A 14,137-nucleotide genomic window follows, 5' to 3' on the forward strand; every position below is an offset into this window, starting at 1 on the left:
AATTTAAATGTGACATAGTATTTATATTTATTCCATCAATATTTCTGGAATGCTTAACATTCTTAGTACAAGCTAATTCAAAACAGTAACTGATTACTTTTGTAGCTGTCAGAAAAAAATATTTCTGCTGAATGAAGAAGTGGACCTTTCTGAAATTCAGCTTTGTAATACAGTGGTACCTCGGGTTAAGTACTTAATTCGTTCTGGAGGTCTGTTCTTAACCTGAAACTGTTCTTAACCTGAAGCACTACTTTAGCTAATGGGGCCTCCTGCTGCCGCCGCGCCACCAGAGCACGATTTCTGTTCTCATCCTGAAGCAAAGTTCTTAACCCGAGGTACTGTTTTGTAACCTGAAGCGTATGTAACCTGAGGTACCACTGTACTACTCATTTCCATCCAGTGGTCCACACAGTGGGTGACTTCCATCCTGGTGCAGACAGCTTCTTTAGAACAGGGATGGGGAATGTGTGTCCTTTCAGATGTTGTTGGACTCCCAATTCCCATCGGTTCTAGGTAGCATGACCAATAGTCACATTATTCCCTTGCAAGATTCAGATGTCATTGTTTTACTTTTAAACATTCCCAATGTCCACCTCTGGACTCCTGGATCCTATGTCTTCGACACCCTGCATATTTTACTCCCTGTGACTTGCATCCAAACTTACTGCAGCCCATTTCAGGAAAGTCTGCTGTGAATATGCACCAAAACATTTGACACTTTTTGCCACGAACTTCTGTGCCAAACAATACAGCCGGAAGCTTAGAAGTGGAGGTTAACTAGTTGTACAGTGGTACCTCCGGTTGCAGAGCTCCGGTCGGATTCCGAGGTTTCCGCAGCTGAAGGTACTGCTGCGCATGCGTGCAGTGAAACACTTCTGGATTTGCCGTTCATGTTACCCAAAGGTAACATAAGCCAAGGTGCTACTGTACTGGTGAAAGGTTTAAGTGGGCCTAAAGAAGGGCAGAGCAATCCTATTGAGGAATGGGTGAAGAATCCATAGCCGAGCTACTGCACTACAGCCTATGCCCTGCTTCCAACTATGACCAAGGCAGGAGGGGAAGCTGTCTCTGTCCCCTTCCATTTGATCACAGTAGGAGTGTATTAACTAACCCAGCCCCAGAGCTGGCATATTTTTGGGACATGTCAGGGCAACAAAGGGGCTTGGGATCTTGTAATATATAGTTTCTGACTCACACCTGTGTGCATGAAAGGTGAACCTGAGCCGAAGTTGCCAGTGTGGGTGTGTTAGTATTTTTATTATTATGATTTAAACCTTCAGCAGGGAACCTATTTCAGTCTGAGGGCTGCATTTCTTTCTGGGGACCTGTGGTAGGTCAAGAGTGGGCAGAGCAGTGAATGTAAAGTTCACCTTTCTACAGTAGGCTAGTTTCTATATACAGTGGTGCACTGCAAGACGAATGCCTCGCAAGACGAAAAACTCGCTAGACGAAAGAGTTTTCCGTTTTTTGAGTTGTTCCGCAAGACAAATTTCCCTATGGGCTTGCTTCGCAAGACGAATCGTCTTGCGAGTTTGTTTCCTTTTTCTTAAAGCCGCTAAGCCGTTAATAGCCGCTAAGCTGTTAATAGCCGCTAATAGCCGTGCTTCGCAAGACGAAGAGACTCGCGGAGCGGATTAATTTCGTCTTGCGAGGCACCACTGTACACACACAAACACACCCCTATCTCTATCCTCCATTTATATAAATGACATGGGAGTTCAAGTATACAATGTAGTCAAGCAAAATCACTCCCAGGGACCAGACAGCAAGGCTTTGAAGGCCACATTTGGTCCCTAAACCTAAAAGTTACATTGCTCTAAGTGCCCCAAATTCAGATAGTGTCTCAGAAGCCAGAACATGTGTCTCAAAAGCCAGAACAGCATTTTCAGTTGGGTCCAGAAACCATCTGATAACCAGTGTAGTTCTATGAGAACACGTATGGTTGGAATAAGTTTTCTTGAATTACACTTTTGAGTCCAAAATATTGGACTAAAGCAGGCATAGACAAACTCGGCCCTCCATATGTTTTTCAGACTACAATTCCCATCATCCCTGACCACTGGTCCTGTTAGCTAGGGATGGTGGGAGCTGTAGTCCCAAAACATCTGGAGGGCCGAATTTGTCTATGCCTGGACTAAAGCAGTTAAAGAAAGCAAGAGTGCTATTTCAAGTAAAAATGGGGGCAGAGAAAAGTGAGATAGAATGATAAGGTTCTGATACAATACATGGAGGAATGCATATCATATCAGTATGACTGTTCCACTAAGATACCTAACCCTGCCTAAGTGTATCGTTTTCTCACCTGGCTTTCCGCACAAACATCATCCAGTTACATTCATTTTCATCAGTTGTGATGATATAGAACTCCAGGACATTGTTGTGGTACATCTGATGAGAGAAAAGTAAGACAGAAGTGCCAGTTGAAATGTTTGGAAAATCTCTCCACAGAGACTGTCGCTGCAGCCGCATGGAGGAAATATTACAGCCAGGACTTTCCTGCAGCAAATTTCTTAACTGCTGGAAACAATCTAAAAAGATGGGGTAAACTAAGCATGAAGACATCATACTATGGACCATCCTTTATTAGAGAATAGCTTCATTTCTAGAAGCACATTCTCCCTCCGACCCCGATTTCCAAGACGCCATGATCTGAACCTTTGTAAGGCACTATGTGCTAGAGCTCCCTGACAGGGCTTCAGTTCACAAGGATGAAAGGAAAGAAGGACGAGGCAGCTATAAAGCCCACAGTAGTAAACTCAATTTTGCCTGCTGTGCAGACAAGCCTTAAACAGGTGTAGGGAACCTTTGACCCTCCAGATGCTGCTGTACTAGAATTCCCTAGTCATTGGCCATGCTTGCTGGGACTGATGGGAGTTGTAGTTCAGCAACATCCGGAGAGCCAAAAGCTCCACACACCTTTCTTAAGGGAACATTATATTTCTTAAGAAAAGCATTATAGCTGGGGAAAAGGAAGGCAAGTCTCAAGCATTTTCAAATCTGAAAATGCAATATTATACATACAGATACCACTTAATTCAGGATAACTTGCCACTTTTCTCACCATACCCAATGTCATGTTGCCATTTTTTGTGCATGCACACAAAAGAAGACAAGGCAAACCCACTTTGTCTTTTTTGCACAAGGTTCAATAATGAAGAGGAGGACATGACAACACAAACTGACCTTCCAAATGTGATTGGCAGCTTTGTCTGTCCAATCTGCTACTTCCATGGAGTGGCTCTGCTGCCCAATGAGGGGTCCAAAGCAAGTGCGTACAGGAATAGTTTCTCTAGCCAGCACACCTGCCAAGAGGTTTAAAAACAACAATCCACTGATTACACCTAACAAATTCCAACACCACCACTGCAAAGATGTAATGTTGTATAGCACTCAGAGGACTACTGCTAAGCATCAGCCCATGAAAGCATCTACAAAATGAGATAGTCACAGGAACAACTACTATCACATAACACTCTTGGGAGTACGCTCAACTGTTAATCACTGCATCAATCTATTTTTTCTTCTAATATCAAATCATTTACTTTCAGTCGAGTTGTGAAAGTGAGGTCCTGACCTCCTGCGCTCACTTAAGTTTTCAAGGCACTTCCTGCAAAAATAGAAAATTTTTATTTCAGAAACTGCAGAAGCAGCCAGGAATACAGCAAGCATCTCAGGTTGCCAATTCTTTGCACAGTTAGAATAACTAGGTTCTCCATAATCTCCCCAGTTACTTCACTAAACATCTCTGTCCAGGCTGTTAATTCTCACTCCAAGAGAGTGATGCCTTAAGGCAGAGGGTTTTCAACAAAGGGGTTCCAAATGTACTGCTGTAGGAGAGAGATAGGTCATACTATCAGTTCAAGAAGACAAACCCACCAGACCTGGATGGTGTGGCACATAAATTGAATGTAAGCTCTTAGAAGATACCCCAAGATCTCCTGAAAGCCATAAGAGACATACAAAGGTTCTGTAACAAGTTAGTCACTGCAGAAAGTGTCTCCTGAAGATATAAAGTTTGAAAGTCATTGGCCTGAAGGCTTTCAAGCCCTTTATGAGCATTGCAGCAACAATGTCATGGCAGTTTTAGACTCAAGCATCACTCCTCCCACTTATCTTTGAGTTTAATTAAACCCTTGCAAAACAGAGATTAGGTCAAATAAAAGTTCCTACTTTAGCGGATCTGGAGCTGCGTTTTCAAGAGCACAAGTAACTAAATATAACGTCACAGGGCTTAAATGAAACATTTAAAGACATGGATATAAATACAACCAATAAGTTTCTATGAATGCCTAGGTCTAATTCCACTAACTGATTGAGTCAGAGTTTCATTGCCAAAGTTTATCTAGTGGCCATACCCAAGGAGGAAGATCCAAGACATGTTGATAACTGACAATACTGCCCACCTGAAGAGAAAAGGTGACAATCTCTATTAGTGTAAACTAATGTACCTTTGCAGACATAAAAAATATGCTACAGAGAATACTACCTATTAAGAATCTTGCACTGAGTGGGAGGGAAATGACTTGCTACTAGACTCTTGACATTCTAATTATCTACCCCTGCCTCCAGATCAACTACCTTCCTTAAGGAGCTGTGAGGCACTAAAATTTTATAGGGCTATATAATAGTTGCTGTAGCTAGGTTAACTGTGCTACATAAGAAAATGCAAACATGGTGGGGAAGCAGATGTTGTTAGACCACAACTCCCATCAGCCCCAGCCAGCATGGTCAAGAGTCACAGATGATGGTAGTCCAGCAACATCTCAAGGGCCACAGTGTAGCCACCCCTGATCTAGGCAACAAGTCTCGACAATGTTACTGCTTTCCTCATTAATCACTTAATAATAAGCACTGGCACAATATAAAAATACCTCCCACCATTCTCTGCCTACAAAACAGATATTCTTGTCTTGTACACCCATTTACAAATGAACTGCCCAGACTCAATTTCTTTCCAAATGCCACCTTTTAATTATCTTGTTTTCCACTATTACCATATGAGGTTTTATTCACTTGGGATCTCCTTTTCTCTCCCCAATCAACCATACCCCACCTCATAAAAATCTAGTTAACGGTATCCTTACCAACTTCGGCTCCCATGAGAGATTGGCGGATGACAAGCTGTTTCGGGAGAGAAAGCCTGGCTCGGCTCTCGATTGGGGTGTCTGAAACAAAGGTCACAGGCCCGTGATCTGGACAATCAGATGGGTAGGCCTTGTCGCAGAGTGTGCACCCTGCAGTTGAGGGAGGACACAGAACATTGGGGATATTGTTACTGTAGCAAGTCAGGCAAGATGAGGGTGTCACAAATACAAAAAGTCAAGTTACAAATAGTTAATGCAAAGAGCGTGCAGTCTCCTTTTGCTAATCCTGCACATTTGTAAATACAGTAATGACTTGCCCAGCTCTTTGTGGAAATTAAAAATTGCCTTCAAGTGACCAGGGCAGAAAATATTGCAGAAGTTGGGTTTGCTCAATTTTTAATTTATTTATTTGAGGGAGGAAATACACATCATTAACATACTGTAGGTCTGCATGGACAAGACCAATTTACACTAAATTAAAATGTGATGGAAAGACAGGTTCTTTATTCTGAGTAGCAGGTGGAGGTGAATTATTCCTATGTGCAGCAGGGATGGGGAAACACATGGAAGGGTGCTTACAAATAGACATAGTTTTAGTTAGAGGAAAGCCTGTTGTGGGAACATAGCCACTTAAAAGTCAAGACACACAAACTTGATCAAGTTTTTCTTCCAGTTTCTAGCCCAACAGCACTAACTGGCAAAAGGGTCCACCAAACAGGAAACCACCTTGGACCTTCCTTTGGGCAGAGCAGATTTTCAAGGGACCTACTTCTATTGTCTTCTATTCTGTTTCAATTTTAACTTTGCAAGATAACATTGCAACCTGCCTGGGCCTTTATGGTGAAGTGTGGCTAAGAATGTCTCCAAATAAATATAAATAAGTGCTAAAAAGGGAAACAGGGCTGGTGTTCTTTTTTCAATAATGAAGATAACAAAACACCAAACAGACATGTAAGCAGGGAAAACACTTGGGACAATTAGAAAGTGGGGGGAGGGGCAAAGAACAACTGAGCTGCAATCACTTTAGAGTCTGTGTGTATAGACGTGAGGGAATGAGCAGTGACAGTGGAACAACCCACACCCACTCCTGTGTCTAGGTATGTCTGTATGCACTATGAGCTGAAAAAACTTGTTTTTTGTAATCTGGAAGGGAGAAATCAACTGGGCTGACAAAAAAGGAAAAAATACACACCAAAGTGTTGGTTTCTTTAAATGACAGTTCTGCACAATGTAAGATTTAGCCCAGTTTTCCCCAACTTCTGTTAGATTTCTTTTATGGTTCAGCTGGACTCTGCCACCAGAAGTAAATACGTTTACTGCAAGAAACGTGCTACCTTGCAATGCAAAAAAATACCTATAGACTGAGGCAAGCATACACTGACAAACACTCACATATGGTAAACAAGGTAGCCATGTTCTCCTTGTTTGAATTGGAGTCCTCCATCTGCAGCGATGACGGCACAAAGGAAAGGTTGTCTGGGGAGACATCCACATGAGTTTGTCCCATGGCTACTTCCTGGCTTATGGAAGTCACAGGCTCCAAACTGAGACCCACTTCATGTAAGGAGACAGATTCCAGGGATGTGAGGTTGTGTGAGGTAGAAAGTGCCACACTCACAGAATTGCTGCTCATGGCCACTGCATGAATGGAGTCGCCAAGCGTCCTGTCAGATAGACCACTGACACGGCCTGCAATGTGGTCAGGCTCCATAACAACAGGAAGCTCCAAGCTGCTACCATGAATAGGGAGGACGCCATTATGACCTACAGTGTCCGTGGCTAAGCTGCTACCCACAGCATCCACAGCTAGAGGCTCATGACTATGGCTTCCATTTGCAATCTGTGAATGATCCCCAGCCACATCACCCATTGTAAGTTCCTCAGCCATCCTGTCAGTAGAGATTGGGCTGGTAACCCTCGAAACACTTTCCATGGAGATTGTGGTATCCAGAGCTACCTCATGGCTGTCGCTGGGATGCAAGCTTTGGGTGCTGTGTGTGTTCACTGAGCGGGAATCCATGGAGACAATGCCTGGTTCGAGACCCACCGTTCCATTGGGCTGGTAGGGATCTAGGCCTGAAGGGTTGTTGGAGACAGATAAAGCTGGATTACTATCAACATTTATATTGTTGGGGTGGATGTATTGAGGTGGAGGTCTGTCAGCTAAATAAGATAAAAGACCTGAAGAAGGGGAGAAAAGAAAAGGGGAGAAAAAGAGAAGAGAAAGTGAGAAGAGGATCAGTTTGCAATAAAAAGTCAAGTTTCAAGTGGCTGAACCTAACAGCAATCTATACATACAAATAAAAATCCAACACTTCTAAATCTCTAATAGCCAACATGGTGAATTCCAGATGTTTTGGACTTCAAACCCATCATCCCTGATCACTTGGCAGCACCTGCTGGGGCCGATGGTAGTGTAGTCCAAACATGCGGAGGGTGACATGTTGTCTACTCCTGTTCTAGAGGCTGTTGCTCTTTAAAGCCACCTTGAACTCCTTTGGGATGAAGGGCAGGATATAAATTTAATAAATAAAAACTCTAAATCATGAAAAAGTTAAGACTCACAAATAGCAATTCTATGCAGTTCCAAGATTTCTCAAGCCATGAGAAAAAGAAAGCAAGACATACAACTACAATTCTGCGAAAAGCCTGCTTCTGTATATGACTAATGGTTAAACTTTTTTTTTTAATGGGAGAAACTTACTTAACTTACCAAGTTTTTAACCCTTTCCCTGAAATATATATCCTGCCATCTAACCCATGGGGGCTTTCAGGGCCAACATTATTACTCATTCCCCCTGCAAGAGGTTCTCCCATAAACCTTCCTGCTGAGTAAAGACTTTCAGTCTCAACACACATCTCCATCCAGCCGCACTACTCACCAGGTAGAATGTGTCTGAAGTAGCTGCTCTCCAGGTGAGGGTATGGCGGTGGAGGTAGGGTATAGTTTCTCTCTGGTATTCCACACATCACTCCCCGATCCCCAATGCCCATTGGAAGCATCAGGGACAAAGCAGAGGGTAAGGAGGGCCCCAAATTTGGAATTGCAACTGGTAATCCTAGCAGAAACAAAATGCAAATAAAATGCAATTATACTGCCAATAAATTAAGAAGAAGCATGGGGGGGGGGGTTAAAATGAAGAGGATCATTGAAAGCATTGGTTTCTATCACAATGGGGGAAATGCTGCTTAAGCTTCTTTTAATAGTTTTTCACCCCCCTTTGCTGTTGTTCTTGGGAGTTGCTTCACAGCAGAGCTCTGCACTGTGTGTGGACATTGTATTTTTGGTAACGTTTCAAAAATGCTCATATAACTGAAAGTGTGTGGAATTGCCACCAGGATCCACAGATGCCAAGCTTCGGTGGCAGGAGCACCATAATATGAGACAAAAAACCAAAGTAAGAGCAACTTCCATTGAATAGAGGAATGCAGGCCTCCAACCTTTCCTAGGCTTGGTCAGCTACACACCTTCCCCTAGTCTGAACAGCACAAAGATCTACATAACACAAAAAAGAGTCGTCGTCCCCAGCTTGCTATGTTACCTGGTGCTGGTATGGCATTGTGTGTTGGTGAGGAAGCCAACCCTAAGTGGCTTCCCGAGACAGTCAGGGCATTGCTCACAGAGGAAGCCGTCAGCTGCTCCATCCCTACAGGGTTCAGGCTCATTTCATTCATCCTAGACAAAAGAAAACGTGTAACACATGCAGATAAAATTCCAGCCAAGCAAGTTTTCAGACCTGCTCCTTATCTTGCCCAAAGTTTTCCACTTAATATACATACATTCACTGCTACAAACAGTACACTACAAAGTTATATGTTCTCAAGGGCCTTACAAACCGTTCCCCACAGAGATTAGATCAGGGATGAGGAACTGTTGGGTCCCAGCATGTGTCCAGTGATCATGGATGATGAGAACTCAAATCACACAGCAACTGGTTCCTATCCCTGGATTAGGTCAAGCCTCAGCATGTCATTTATTGATTGTGTTCTTCAATGGTAAAAGATTCCAGATTATTAATATCTTGATTTCTTCTCTAGACTTTTACAATATTTGTTTTTTGCACATTTTGACAGGATAAATCAAGAGACGTATATCAGGTCTACAGAAAAAAACTTATTTATACAGAACATTTCTGCGTACAGCACAATGCAACTCAAAAACTTAAGAGAAGCCTTGCTAGATCAGACCAAAGATTAATCCAGTCCAACATATTTTCCATGGTGGCCATCCACATGCCTATGAGAAGCTCAAAAGTTCAATTATTGTGATTTATTTAAAAGAATTTTCAGCCATCTAAAATCATCATCAATACAGTGGTACCTCGAGTTACATACGCTTCAGGTTACATATGCTTCAGGCTACAGACTCCGCTAACCCAGAAATAATACCTCGGGTTAAGAACTTTGCTTCAGGATGAGAACAGAAATCAGGTGGTGGCGGCATGGTGGCAGCGGGAGGCCCCATTAGCTAAAGTGGTGCTTCAGGTTAAGAACAGTTTCAGGTTAAGAACGGACCTCTGGAACGAATTAAGTACTTAACCTGAGGTACCACTGTATTGGCAGCATACAATTGCCATTGGATGTACGGGGTTTTTTGCATAATCAATGTTGTATGTGTAGCAGGACCTAGAAATCACATTATTTAATATTGGGTGCCTGTCCAGTGATGTCCTTCTGTGGGCAGAAGGCACTTTGTTCTAATGAAGGCTTCCCTCAGCACAATGGCAAAGGAGGCCATCTTCACCAATTCACCCTCCTCCCCTCCAGTTTCTTGTGTGACCTCCCATGCTGCTCCAAGAGTTTCTCAATCCTCTGGAGAAGATTCCGTTTTTTCCTATTTTCCCCCAATTCCCCTCCCCCTTCACACCATTTTCGTGCCATTTCTTTTTTTCCTATGCACACCATTTTTGCATCACAAAACAGGCAAGTGTGTATATTAAATAAGCGCAAGTTGTAAGTTATCTGCATGGACAGCTTTTTGCTACATGTTAGAAAGTGCAACAATTCTATCACTGAATGATAGAATAGTAGGGGAGTTAGCTTAACAAGGTGTAGATACTGATTAAGAAATATTGCAAGCTAAATTAGTAACACTAGCAGTATCGTCCTGTTGTATTTACGCAGAAGTCTTTGTGGGTTCATTTGAGACCTTTGCCTAGTTAAGTGTGCTGAGGTCTGTGGCATTTATTTGGAATATTTATGAACTGCTTAACATTACAAAATACCATAGTGGTGTACAATAATAAAACAATAAAAACGTAACAAGAAAGAACAGTTATAAAAAGAAATTAGATACTGCCCACAATTCAACTCCTCCTCCTGGGAAAGCCAGTAAAAATTAAGTTTATAGCATTTGAGAAGTATGGAGCCCAGGTGTATAACACACATAATGGCCCAATATTATTTTACAGTAGTACCTCGGGTTAAGAATTTAATTCATTCTGGAGGTCCGTTCTTAACCTGAAACTGTTCTCAACCTGAGGTACCACTTTAGCTAATAGGGCCTCCCGCTGCCACCACGCCGCTGGGCGATTTATGTTCTCATCCTGAAGCAAAGTTCTTAACCCAAGGTACTATTTCTGGGTTAGCGGAGTCTGTAACCTGAAGCGTCTGTAACCCGAGGTACCGCTGTACAGGTTTTGAAGAAATGAAGCATATGAGAAGTTACTGTTCAACAAACAAAAGTAACTGTGCAGCGCTAGAAGGAAAGGACACCTTTACTACTTCTCCTTTTTCATCCTCTATTACCTGAACACATCAGAAACAGGTAGGTAGCCGTGTTGGTCTGCTGTAGTCGAAACAAAAAAAAAATTCCTTCCAGTTGCACCTTAGAGACCAACTAAGTTTGTTATTGGTATGAGCTTACGTGTGCATGCACACTTCTTCAGTATCTGAAGTATCTGAAGAAGTGTGCATGCACACGATAGCTCATACCAATAACAAACTTAGTTGGTCTCTAAGGTGCTACTGGAAGGAATTTGTTTGTTTGTTTGAACATCAGAAACAATGTTCTATCAGTTGTTAACACAGAGTGAGTTTACAAGACATAACGATTACAAAATTGGCCCTCATTTTAAGCTGATTAATCAGTTTATTAAAGTTTTCAACTTTAATTATTACCTAACTAGGCATACACACTTTATTATTTTCCTTCTTCCATCTCTTTGCTCATGTAACTGAATATTTAACTCTGTTATAAATGCTCAGTCACTCAAGACATTACACAGAGAAGCACTCTAGTTGCTTAGAAAGCTGAGGTAATTTTAATCTGTTTTAGTATTTTAACTTCTGTGTGTTTTAAAGTATGGTTGTAATTTTTTCTCAGTGTTATTGTCTTGTAAACCGCTTTGTGGTTTTTTAGAAGCAACTGGTGTAGAAATTTTAAGAAATTATTTTTTAAAAAGAGAACAGAAGCAAGGAACCCCCTCAAGACAAATATTTACCTTTCCTTTGAATGCTGTCAGACAATTCTGACAAATAGTCAAATACTTCGTACTGTTTCCTACACAGTTTTCTCCAGTTTGCTCTAAAACTCCCTGCACCTGCATAATCTCTGTGATAATCTTGAAAAGAAAACAATGCTCTGCGCTTGCCTTCACAAAAACATGAAGATGTATCACATCCATCCACAACTCTTCAAAACTGCTAATATGGACAAGGATCAATGACTTAACAATATCCACAAAGTGTTTAAGACATCGCTTTTTTGTGGCCTTAAGGTCATAGTTTGCATCACCAACATACTGTATGTCTTTAATGAACTTTTTGTTTCCAGTGTTGAACTGTTTCTTGTGAAACTTGTAAACTGCTCTAAGCAGTGCTTTTTCCAGGGGGTACTCAAGGGTACACAGTACCCTTTTTGTTGTTGTTAAAAAACTGTGGCACTTAATGTAACAACTTCATGGTGAGTACTGGCACCTATTTTCTAGGAAAAAGAACACTGGCTCTAAGCAATATAAGGCAAAAAAAACATGCAAAAATAAGTGCCTTTGGACAGTTCTTTTTTTCAGCCAGAACTCGCCAGAATTCAGTTCTGGCACCTCTCAAGTGGGTGCCATTGCCATTCTAAGAAAACAATTATTTTTTTCTGTACATTACTGGTGACGTTCTTTCCCTCCATCACCCTTAAAATGAATGGTGAATTATGTAAAAATGACATAAAAGTGCTTTAAGTGCATGGCATGGGTGCAATCTAATTTGTAAACTCCCTGTGTAGGGACCAAAGTAGCAAGTCCATCAATCAGGCAACTTAACTACAACTTTAACAGCAAATATGAGAAGCAGACTGCACTTCCAAAAGGGATTGTGAAACCTGAGGTGGGGTGAACACTCTGTGGGAAGGCACTGTTACAGCTGAAAGGCACAGCATCTTTAGTGTGTTGTGTGCTTTAGCATGTTGTGCATGCTGAGAACCAGCTACGCATACCTCTTGATACAGACTAGAGAGAGTGCTAGAAATTACAGTGAATAAAAAGCCAACAGGCAAAATGGAATGACTGTACTGCCAGCTTCTGCTTTTCAAACCACAAATTCTTTTAATTATTCTCACACCTCGTCTCTCAACATAGTGCTGCAATATTACAGCAATGAAAAAGAGCATCAGTTATCACCTTTTGTTTGGCATTCCAATAAAGTTAAGCATATTTCTACTCTACACCAAACCCATCAGTATCACATATACGTTACACCATGTTATCATATATGATCCTGCCAACTCCCAGTGTTTAATGTACCATCCTCTCCCGTTGGGAAGCTGTTTAATAAATACATAGATGCCTTAAACCAAGTCACTTCTAGTTCACTATGTGTTTCAGGCAGAAATCCTCTCCAACACCTGAAAACGCCAGGGATTGAGAACCTGGAAGCACCTGCGTGCAAAGAAGCCTCTGAGCTTCAATGCCTGCCTTCGACCCTTCCTAAGACTTAGCATGATAGAAATCCTGGCTCCTGCTGCGACTATTCCGGGAAATCTCCATCTCTGGAGCACTTTCCCTCCTTGGACACAAGTGCCTGCTGCAAAATCGCAGCCTAAGGGATTAATCGTCTAACGGCACTCTGGACGCGCCCAGAGGCACCCCTCTCCACATAACCCAAGGCTCAACTTCGGGGGGCTGCAAACGAGGCTCGGCAACCGGCGCAAACTCGGCCCCGACACACACACAAACGCACCTGTGAGCCCTCTCACCTGTGATGCATTTACCTGGCGAGGCCGGTGGGGCTGAGGGGGACCCGGCGGCGGCAGCGGCCTCCTCCGCCGCCTCCTCATCTGGCCTCCCCGCTCAGCCGCCGCCCTTCTCCGCCCCAGGCAGGCGAGCAAGCGAGCAGGCATCGACCTAAGGCAGCAGCAGCAGCAGCCGCAGCGGCCACGGCCGCCTCCCGCCCCACCTCAGCGCAGGCCCCGGCCTCCGCCAGGGGAGCCTCCTGGGAGGAGGCGCGGCGCGCCAGCCGAAGGAACAGCGCCCCCTTCCGGAAGGGGAGGTGGCGCAGCTCCACAGAACAGCCGCTCCCTGAGGGGACGAGGCGCGCGAGAGGGGGGAGAGAGAGAGCGCGCGCTGGCAAAAGCCGGGGAGGGGAGGGAGGGGGAGCCGTGCTCAGAACGGCGATGGCTTCCGCTCCGTTCCGCGTCCAGGAAGCGACCCCCCCCTCCTTTCCTCAGCCCGCGCGCCGCCGCTCTTCTCTAGACTGGCCTGTTCGCCCTTCGCTGCAACGGCTGCCCTTTCGCTCAGGAGTCCTTGCGCGCGCCGGCTCTGTCCTGACGAGAAAGGGCTTCTCACGGCCGCTGCACCTTCGCGCATGCTCAGCAGTGCTTCCCTCTCTCTCATGCTCTCCATTCCTGCCGCGATTGGGCGGGGGCGAGCGAGCGGGGTGGGGGAGCAGGGAGGGCTGGTAATACGCGTGCCTGGTGGTCGACTCTCGTGCTGCCTAATGCACAGTTACCTCGGAAGTAACACCTCCCCTCAAAACACACACATAACTAGGAAGGGGCTTGCTTGCAGGCAAGCGGGTGATAAGCTTGCAGCTTGCTTTATAATCAGTTTACGACATGGAAGTGA

General features: G+C 43.7%; 1 protein-coding gene across 9 annotated transcripts in view; it reads right to left on the reverse strand.

The window, feature by feature from the left end:
- Positions 1-13,884, reverse strand: part of PRDM4 (PR/SET domain 4) — an 18,562-nt gene extending 4,678 nt beyond the window's left edge. Inside the window, exons 1-8 of one of the 9 annotated variants that reach the window (XM_083462543.1) lie at positions 13,270-13,884; positions 8,627-8,760; positions 7,967-8,143; positions 6,477-7,265; positions 5,085-5,234; positions 4,356-4,403; positions 3,184-3,302; positions 2,303-2,388 (exon numbers count right to left, since the gene is read on the reverse strand). In XM_083462543.1, coding sequence (XP_083318669.1) covers positions 2,303-2,388; positions 3,184-3,302; positions 4,356-4,403; positions 5,085-5,234; positions 6,477-7,265; positions 7,967-8,143; positions 8,627-8,760; positions 13,270-13,280 — 1,514 coding nt within the window. In that variant the 5' untranslated portion in view covers positions 13,281-13,884. Of the gene's footprint in view, positions 1-2,302; positions 2,389-3,183; positions 3,303-4,355; positions 4,404-5,084; positions 5,235-6,476; positions 7,266-7,966; positions 8,144-8,626; positions 8,761-11,527; positions 13,210-13,269 lie in introns of those variants that run through there. The other 8 variants (XM_083462544.1, XM_083462550.1, XM_083462545.1 and 5 more) reach the window with 8 other exon arrangements.
- Between the last annotated feature and the right edge of the window lie 253 nt (positions 13,885-14,137).

The sequence above is a fragment of the Podarcis liolepis genome, assembly GCF_965112155.1.
Source record: "Podarcis liolepis genome assembly, chromosome: 10".
NCBI lineage: Eukaryota > Metazoa > Chordata > Lepidosauria > Squamata > Lacertidae > Podarcis > Podarcis liolepis.